General features: G+C 38.7%; 1 protein-coding gene across 2 annotated transcripts in view; it reads right to left on the reverse strand.

The window, feature by feature from the left end:
* The window catches only part of LOC110166391 (A-kinase anchor protein 2), an 86,585-nt gene extending 76,740 nt beyond the window's left edge, over positions 1 to 9,845 (reverse strand). For both annotated transcript variants that reach the window (XM_020931629.2, XM_020931628.2), the window contains exon 1: positions 9,656 to 9,845. In XM_020931629.2, the coding sequence (XP_020787288.2) occupies positions 9,656 to 9,706 (51 nt within the window). In that variant the 5' untranslated portion in view covers positions 9,707 to 9,845. The remainder of the gene's footprint in view (positions 1 to 9,655) is intronic.
* Between the last annotated feature and the right edge of the window lie 522 nt (positions 9,846 to 10,367).

Here is a 10,367-nt window from a genome sequence, read left to right on the forward strand (position 1 = left end):
CCCTACCCCCTGCTCTGGACAGGACACACCCCTGCACCCCCTCCTGTGGCAGAACATTCTCTCAGCCAAGTTCGCAAACTTTTTAGCAATCTCACTCCAAGCCCAGAAAACAAGGTCAAATCAACACACAACAGCAATGAAAACTTATACAAAATTAAGGAATATTATAAAATATTTCATACAACACCCATGTCCCTTGATTTGATGGAAACACATTCAAATTACAGATTACAATTATAATGTTGATTTATTTAGAAAAACAAATAACTTGAATTGAAAAAATATTACACATTTCTGTCAAACCAATGAGCAAAGCACTAAAACAAGTTTGATTTCATTCTGAATAACAGACGACCAACAAGAAATAAACAAAGTTGACTGGATGACTCTGTCTCAGTTTAGCCTGAGATGCAGCGGAGGAGTTTGTGACCAGACTATGATCTATTTAGAGAGAACCAGTCCCAGGCTAATTGGAGACACTACTTTCAAATATTTCTGTATATTTATAGGCATCTATCAGTGATAAAGTTGTGCAGAGTGACTGTTGGTAAAGCATGTGGTGGCAGGATGACTGAATGGCTGGCACTCTCACCTCACAGCAAGAACGCTCTGGATTAGACTCCTGGACCTTTCTGTACAGAAGGTGCATTTTTCTCACTGTCTGACTGAGTTTCCCCATCAACCTGAAACATGCACAATATGTAGAATCCTACAACTAAGGAAGTCCTGACCAAGATCAAGATCTGAACCTGGGTCCCAGGAAACGGCACTGCAACACCCACTGCTTCTGACAGGTTGCCCCAGCAATGAGCCAAATACAGAGGAGATTTCACTACAAGGACAATAAAAGCTAGCAATTAGCTGATTTACAAATGATTTACCAAGTTGTTGCAAGATTGAATTGCTTAATATTCTTGAATACATTTTTCTGCTTTTGCTTTAATTATAGTGCTAAAATTTATTTAAGAGGAGCATAATACATCTCACTAACACAATGTGCTAGTTCAAGTGGAAACCCTTTAGAATGAAGTAACCACATTGATTGAAGAGAAGAGCACTTTGCGATACTCGTGCTCCTTGAGGATCGCCAATAAGTCGGAGTGGCAGAACGTAAAAACTGCTGCAACTGGATGCAGTCGTCCCAGCCCCCACACGCTATTTACTGCTAACCCAGACCATTAGCCTGGCCCTCACTCACAAATCAGCATGCCAAGGTCTATAGCTCCAGCCCCCCCTCACCACCCGAGACACTTCCCCCTGTTAGTCCTCCCTAAGTGGATCCAGATCAACACCAAAGAGCCCCGATCGCACCGGAGTTTACAGATTACCACGGTGAGCCCAACCAAAGGAAGTCCATCTGCTGACAGCCCTAACAGCCCGTAGCTTCATGTCCCCCTTGTGGGACGGAGGAATGCAATGGCCGGATTAAGCCAAAAAACTAAAGTATTTGAGAGCAATGGAACGGAAAGGATGAACACAGATAAAAGTGATTGAACGCTAAAATCTGGTATTTTCAAAGGAGAAAAGCAAAATCATATCTGAATATAAAATATTGTCATCATAAACATGTACTCATAGTGGGAAGATTCACCAAAATGTTAACTCAAATTGTAATTCAATAAAAAATATTATTCAAGTATGTGCATGCTGTTAAAAAAGTATGCTTGATTTTATTTATTTAAAAAGTTAATGTAACTGAGTAAATGTACTTGAGTACTTCTGGTTTCATGGATGATCTAACTTTCTGTTGGTTAAATCAACAGTTTTGTGAAGCCCTGCGAGGCTACTGCTGTGATTTTGAGCTCTACAAAAATAAACTGAATTGAACTTGACAAATGCTTAAAATACTTTCCAGTCTTCCCAAGAAAAGAAAAACAGAAAAAATTGGCACAGTGACCCAAGAGCCAACCGTCCAAACTGCACATCTAGGCAAGTATAGGCGCTCAGTGTTGTGCCCAGGAACACGATGCAGCTATGGAACAAGATCTATTATATCTACTGTAGATAAACTATGAATCTGTTTAAACAAGATGAATGCATTCAAATCAACCATAGTAGCAGAGCCCATACAACTAGCATGCAAAGACAGTTTTGGCAATTCGATGAGAACAAGCAAAGCATGCATTTCCATATTGCAGGAAAATTACTGAACATCCAAAACTACAAAAACACTTCTACAATGTAAGTATTTTCTTTTGCCTCCATGTTGACAGTGCTCCACAGCCCACCAGAAGAGTAAGTGCAATTTTTGAAGCACCATCATTTCCTCCACAAACAACAAACCATCCTGTCTTATTCAGAAACCATTCATAAACCTGCTAACACTGTAGTTTAGACCTGTACAAACATACTATGAAAGGTGATTCTAGTATTAGTTTATTTTATGTTTAAAATGTGAACTTTGAACAGAATCCTAATATTAAAATGTAAATCACAAATCTAATTGCAATGCTTGCCAGCAGAATTACACTTAGATCTTTTTCCCAGCCCTACATGTACTATGTTGTCCCATGCTCTGTCCTTGTGGACCTCGTGTGAGAGGGCTGAAGCATAGTGCAACTAACTGACATCATCTGAGTAAACATGTCAGGGACGCTTCAAGGCTATCAGCGGTAGTACATTCAAACACACACGCTCTTATGCATTTCCTCTTGCTGCTTGTGGTTGGGAGGCCGCACGAGTAACAGCTAATTACGAAGACGATGTTTCAGTGGTGGAACACACACTGAGAGGGATTGGGGGAACCCTGTAAATGTGTAATTACATGTTAATAACTCCGCAATTACAGGTCGGGCTTAACTGCATGACATCACAGCTAATGCGGCCAATTAGAGAAAGGGATTGCCCGAAGCAAACTTTAATAGTGGAACTGTGGGACAGTTGAGTAATCACCTCTTGGACTGAGGGACTGGAAAAAGTGTCTTCCTTTGTTGGTGAGTGATTCATCATCAGAGTAAACTTGCTGGAAGGAAGTTAAATTTTCTGTTTTGTTTGGTGTAATCTTAAAATGCCATTCCCACCATTCCAGCTGCTATGGTGCAATCACACTTAACATGATTTGGTCCTTTAGCCTTGATGTAGACTTGGTTTGGTCCTGTTCAAGTCCTGTTTAGTCTTGGTCTTGCCCAGGTTTAGTTCCAGGTTAGTCCTAGTTTTGATGTGGTCTAAATTTGAATACAATAATTACTATATTATGACAGGCCTAAGTACACTAAATGGACTTAAAGTGTGAAAGGGTAAAGTCATACAAATAAAGCTGGCACTTACTACTCTATTCTTAAACTGGCCAATATGAGTAATCCTGAGACCCTAGTTCAAGATCTGGAAAATATCAACAAATCTAAACAGCAAAACAAAATGCAAAATGTACATTCTGATTATAAATGAAAGGAAGCCCTTGCTGTGAGCTCTATCCTTTCTGTCACTGTTCCAATTCAAAGATGACTTAATTACCCACATTAAACCCCAACTGATGCTCCAGAAAATATATACACATTTGGAAGATGATAATTTTATTTTAAAGGTTGCCACAAATAGCCAATCTGAATCACACCACTGGATTACACTTAATCAATGAGGATGCTAATGAAATACACCTAAAACTGCCTGTATTCCACACTGCACGTCTGGTCAGTATAATCCCTGGCACAGATAGAAAAAAAAAGATGTGATATATTGATCCCAGCTGTTGGATAAAGGGGTGGCTCAGATCTGGAGACCTGGCACCGACTTTTGAGGAAGTGTCCAATTTGGCAGAGGATGTGGACATTGATTGGAGTATTGATGGAACCAGACACTCTGTAATGACAGTAGAAGCACTGCCTGATTAGACTCGATCAAATGTATGATGTGGGTTCTTTTAATGTACTTAACCCTAGTAGTACTCCAGGCAGTTGGAAAAGCAGACTGAACAGACTGCAGATGTACTATAGATCTTTTCTATAACACAGGGCTAGACAATAAAACACCCACATGTTGATCAATCTTTTTTGTTTTATGTCTTATTATAAACAAATAAACTTGCCTCCAATGTTACATTCCCAAACATACATTACAGACTTTGCCATTGCCACTTAATACAAAAATAGACCAATTTCTTGCTCCAAAGTCTGAACTCTGCTCCAAGCCACATGCTTTTACTGACAGAGGATTGGCTGTAGATGTCAGGATTTTAAAAACCCAAGCAAATCATTGACGATTAGAAATGGCATAATGTTGATCTTGATTCAAATTTCATTACTAGCACAGCCCTACTGTAACATGTTGAACAAATTCGGAACTGTAACTTTGCCTTTACCAGATATTGCACATAATAATAGTTGTTATAAAATATGCTGCCTAAGTTCTAGTCATCTGATTTATCTCACCACCTTATGGAGGCTATAGATTTTGGTCTAACAGACTAAACTACACAACTTTTATTTAAGTATACCATACAACAGTCTATAGGCCAAAAAGACAACATTGTAAATAAGAATAGGTTATTAAGGTCTGCCTGGTCAACATGTACACAACACAAAATTTAGCACTTAGCCAGGATGCACTGAATCCTACGAATATATTGCACAACATCGTTCCCAAGTCAGTTATCATAAAACATCTTGAAATATCCATAATACCAACAAACTAGTGATTGCCATGTCAAGCGCTCTTTTAACTTGATGGATGCAGAGACCTCAACCTCAAAGCCTTACCCAAAACCTATTAATTAATACATAGCCTAACCACATCCTATACATTTAACTTACCCCACACACTTAGCCCAAATAGCTGTCTTCCTTCCATTTACTTGCAGTGGGATAACAGCCCAAAAACAACACACTGAGAGAGCATTTTATCTGGCCTGTGAGACATTTTTGGAATCTTTGTGCTGTTCTACTGTTTACACTGGATCCACTGGAGGGCCCGTCCATGTGTGTGTCTCCTCAGCACTCAGCTGACTCAGATACATGTCAGGATACTGTGGAGTAATAGTGAACCTAATCTGTTTAAGTAGTGAGAGAGGCCGGGCCGTTTGTCTTGTTCATTCTAAGTGCACTGTTCAGGCTGGACAGTGGGTAAAGTGGGTCGGATGATTTATTTGTATTTGACACTACATCTCATTGACTGTGATAGAATGTGATATGGCTTTTAATGTGCTTTAATAGTGTAGGGAAACATCAGTGTGATTGTTACACAGTTGGATGTTACAATACCTTTTGTATTAATCATATATCCAGTGTGTAATTTCTCAGGACACACAATTTATTCTAAGGAAATATACATTTTGGTACAGTCACTTTTTTCCGTATTGTACTGGTATACCTTTAAATGATACCCAATCCTAGTGTGAACGCACCATAACTGGAACAAATTACTACACCACATACGGTACACAGCTTTTTGGTCGTGTTTAGACTTGAATCAGTTCTTGTGCTAATTCAGACTTGGTTTAGATGTGCTAAAATGAGTGAAAATGTTGATAAAATATTTTTTGTTTTGGCTTTCTGGAGAGAAAATCTATGTGTACATAGTTATTGAACAATTACTAATGTGCAAAATTATTACGTAACTAAATGAAAAATGAACATTTTCCATTCTCACTTGTTTATTTTCATCTGTCAAAATAGTAAACAACTCAAAATTTACAAATAAACATTTCTGACATTTCAAAAAAAATAAAATAAAAAATCTGTTACTTTGCGTCTTTTTTCTCAGCACGTTTTTTGCAACACTGTTGACTATTTGCAAGAAGTGTTTGATGGGTCTATGATCACGCCCCAATATCTTTGCACATTCAAGAGTGCTGCATCCCCCTGAAAGACGTTTTACATTTTTGACTTTTCAGAGTCAGTTAAATCTCTCTTTTGGCCCATTTTGGCTGAACAAAAGAAGTTTCCTTGTAATTCTGCACACCTTGATGTAGGCTGTTGATCTCCTTATGACACACTCTCCCTCATTCGACAAATACGAATCACCAGATATGCTTAAATCCAATCCAGTTGGAGAATATGCATAAAAAATCATGATATGGTCAAAATATCCACTTCGCACACAGTCACTTTGTGCACAATTATTAGGCAAGTGGGTATGACCATATTTTTTTACCATATTTATATGCATATTTTCCAACTCGAAGCTGTATGAACTTGAATTCTTAAATACAACTTGCCTAATAATTATGCACACAGTGTAAGTGTAGTATGTAACTTTTTGGTTGGGGGTCTGTCACCTGCATGTATCCATGGATTTGCCACTGCTCTGGAATGTTCCACAGTTCCACAGCTCTACCTTATATTCATTCAGTTGCAGGTGGTTTTATAGCTCGAAAATACATAGAAAAACAGGCATTCTGATTGTGATTGTGGTTGGCTCTCCACACATCTGACCTGTAACTTGGTCTGGCGTGGTCTCTATGAAAAAAGATAGGTTTAATACCATACTGTGAAACATTCTAGACAAAGCAAAACATCTCCATGAAGAAAAGTATTTGACAGATCCTCCACCAAAAAGTTACCCAATGCACCTTTAAGAAAAATGAATGAGTGAAATATCAGATCTTCTGTATTACCGTAATCCAAGTTTTGCGGTATTCCGATTCTAAAAACATACATATAAAAAAGCGATTGAAATTTCATCATGTGGTACCTGATGCCCATTCCGTCCCCCATGAGAACTTTCCACTCCGTAGCTTCCCTTAAGTGCCTGGTATCACTGCCATTTTTCAACGTGGCCAAAATAGTTTCTCCATCTGCCACTGCTGTTCCCCCACTTGTGTGTTCAAATGCGTAAGCGCGTACTTGTGTGCATGCATGTGCGTGTATGTGGTATGCTGTGGTTCCTTGCTGGCGCCAAATTTAGTCCAAGGCAGCAAACCCTGGTCTCACTGTTGCACTGAAATTGTCCCACACAAGCCAAACTAGTCAAACTTTGGTAACAACAATACCTAATTAGCCTAAATAAAGCATGAAGAAAGAATAAATTCATAATGAACAAATAGTTTATTAAGAATGATTTGGGTTTAGCAACTACTTTAAGGCATGTACCTGATTTTTACCATCAAAATGTGAAAAATAGAGCTAGTTTATGTTATTATATTATTCCTCACTAATGCATTCTAGCATACTAATTATTCAACGTAATCAGCTTATAAGCACTTTTCACAACTTTCAGAGACCAGAGCCGAGTCGTGCCATCATGGTAAAGCTAACAACTAGGATACTAACAGCACACTTCCTGATTATGATCAGTAAAACTCTATTTATCGACCAAAAAGATGCTTATACAATATATCTGTGCTGGGGCAAGACACATTTTGCTTAAATACAAGAGAAGAAATGGGTACAAACCCTTTGAAGAGTTTAGCCCTTGTTAATACTCTACCATAACCCTAAATTCTCACCACAACCCCTTAATTAACCAGTAGGGGTGTAACAATATCCAAGTCTCATGATACGATATCGTCATGGTATGAACCTCACAGTACGATATTTATTGCAATATTGTGAGAAAGCTCATGATATGGTGGGAAAGCTCACGATTAGGGATGTAACAAAATCCAAATCTCTCAGTACGATAGTTTCATGATATACATCTCACAGTACGATATTTATTGGATATTTTATGGAGGCAAATATGCTACTTTTTCTACATAAATGCCTTGACAAAACTTAATCCAAAGAACTAAGACTTAAAAGTACTTAGAACTGTTATTTCTTCATGTAGTCTACTCTGAAATGGAGCAAAGGACAATGGTCCATGTAGTTCTGTCTTTTTTTTTTTAGCTATTGCTGCACCATAACTCTTAATTTAAACAAAGAGACTTGTAATTCGATATATTGTGAAACTTTTGACAATACAATATCACGATATTTCGGTTATTGTTACATCTCTATTAAACAGTTAATAAACTTGAATCATTCAACTATTAATAAGCCATCTTTTGTAAGTCTGTAAGTCTTTGTTGGTGCTTTATTAAGGGTAAATGAAGTGTATTTAAGAAAAAGATTCCTCCTTCTGCGAAAGCTACTGTATCAAAACACAGACCACCGACGGTCATGCAACATCGGAAAAAAAGGTACACCTAAAAACCTCAAGACAGCTGCGAGAGGAGGAAAAATAGATCCTTTTCTCCTAACTTTCCGATGTTGGTTTATGGTTTGAAAAAATGGAAGCTGAGTGAATAGGGAGCCATGGCAGAAACAGTCTAGTAGTGAGGGTACTTTACAAGCGTTGTACAGAAGTGACTTTGTTCCATGTGACGCCAGCAGGAGTAGGAGTTGGTGATGTCATTAAGCAGGAGGGAGCGCGAGGAGGACAAGTCTAATTCAATTACAAAGTGTTTGCGATGTGCCACGTTCTCATCAGAAAGCTATTACTGGGTCTAAAATTAGCAGTGAATGGCACCAATGGGTTATTTAAAACTTTAATGTACTTTGAAGTATCAGCGCGGTAGTAGTGCTGTTGACTCCAAAGTGACATAAGTACTCCACATCAGTATAGTAAACAGTAAATATAAATAGCATGCTTTGAATTTAAGATGAAATGTGTAATAAGCACCTGTCACTGTTACAAAAACGTACTTTTGTAAATTATTCAAATATACACTATCAATTTCCAGAACTCTGTTAGGATAACTGCATTAATCTTAACATTTAAAGTTGCACTATGTAACTTTTTTACGGAGGGTCAGCCACTTGCAGTTCTCTACGGAGATATTTTTGCTTTGGCTAGAATATTCCATGTTAAAAGACTGTCTATCTCCAAGTTACAAAGAGGCGACCCCACTAACAATAGGAATGTTTTGGCAGTTTTTTGGCAATAAAAGATCCTTTAATTGAATTAAGTGTAAGGTGGATATGTGTAATGCCAGACTGTACTTCAATAACAGCAATAATCTCCATGGAGACAAGCAGGTGGCAGTCGTCTAGTCTAAAATTAGCATTAATCCAAGTTGCAAATTTCCTTAAAATACCTGCCTTCTTTAAGATTTTATTTTGATAGAAGTTCCTCACAAATGTTTTCTTTTTCCTTGAGATCAAAAGAGTAAAAAGTAAAAAAAAATCCCAGTGATGCTTTATGAGCCTCTGCTGACGTCACAGCACACAGTCCAAGTTGGGCAAACTTGAACTTTGTTTCTTAGTGATGCAACGGCGCTTCACAGCTCCTACTTGTGCCTGAATATTCATGTCTATGGAAATGGCATAAATTGACACCTCTGAAGCGAAGTGCGAGGTTCAATTTGGAGACGTTCTGTCCAGCTTACAACATGATATAAAGAATTATATGCCTGAGTATTGTACAGAGAAACTTTTTTTTTTATAGGCAGATACTTGTCTCTATAAAGATGTTATTGCTTTGCCTGAAAAGTCCCACATTACGACATTAAACTTATCTACATGGTGAAAAGCAGGAGGTGCCACCAGGGCAAGTCACAGGTCAGATCTGTGGAGAGGAGCTCACACCACTGATGACTATTTATCATGGAACTTTTTTAGTCACAAAAAACACATGCAACTGACAAAAAAAGTTGGACTGATAAAGTTTTACGTCTATCATGGAACATTTCAGGCCAAACAACAATATCTCCATGGGAACAAGCAAGTGGCGTAAAGTTACATAGTGCAGCTTTAATCACAACTGCAGACAAGATGATAGAAGACAGATTTGCACTTACCGCTAGGGCCTGCAGCCGCTCTTTGTGAAGTTGAGCCTCCTCACACGACATCCTGAGGGGAGAGGAGCGAGGGGACAGGGGGGAGAGAGACAGAGGACACGCGGTGAGACAGATCCAAGTGGGACACAGTCAAGACAATATCCAGTCAGGTCAGTAATCCTTATGGTGCGAAGTGAATGTAGAGCCTGCTTCTCACTGAATGACCATGTGCCTACTGGGGCTCTCTCTTACCCACTGTGTTCACGGGTCCCGCCTCCTGAGCCGAGGCCCGCCCCCTCGCTGTCTTTTTTAGGCATGGGATGTGTGGGACAGAACAGCTGGGAGGAGCAGCTGAGAGAGGAGGGAGAGAGGGAGAGGATGGACAGAGTGTGCAGCAAAATGAAAAAGCAGAAATGGGGGAAAGGGGAGGCCATAGAGTGGTTTGTTACAGGATTTGGAAACAGGTTTTCACTAGAGACATTGTAAAGACATGGCTTCACAGGGAGTATTGACTTAACCTGGATATTTTTAGATTTGATTTATTGTTTTTGGCAAGGAAAAGTTGCTGACAAACATAGAATACACACTTCATACTGCTAGAAAGTAGTAAAGAAATCAGCTTTGTAATAGATCACAATAGAATTGAAATCGCAATTTGAGAAGGTGCAATTGGAGAAGGTGCAATTATTAAAGGCTGCAATTATTCTTTTTTATAATAGAATGTTTTCTCCAA

Source organism: Boleophthalmus pectinirostris, unplaced genomic scaffold, assembly GCF_026225935.1.
Source record: "Boleophthalmus pectinirostris isolate CB_2022bp ecotype Guang Dong unplaced genomic scaffold, ASM2622593v1 HiC_scaffold_18, whole genome shotgun sequence".
Taxonomy (NCBI): domain Eukaryota; kingdom Metazoa; phylum Chordata; class Actinopteri; order Gobiiformes; family Gobiidae; genus Boleophthalmus; species Boleophthalmus pectinirostris.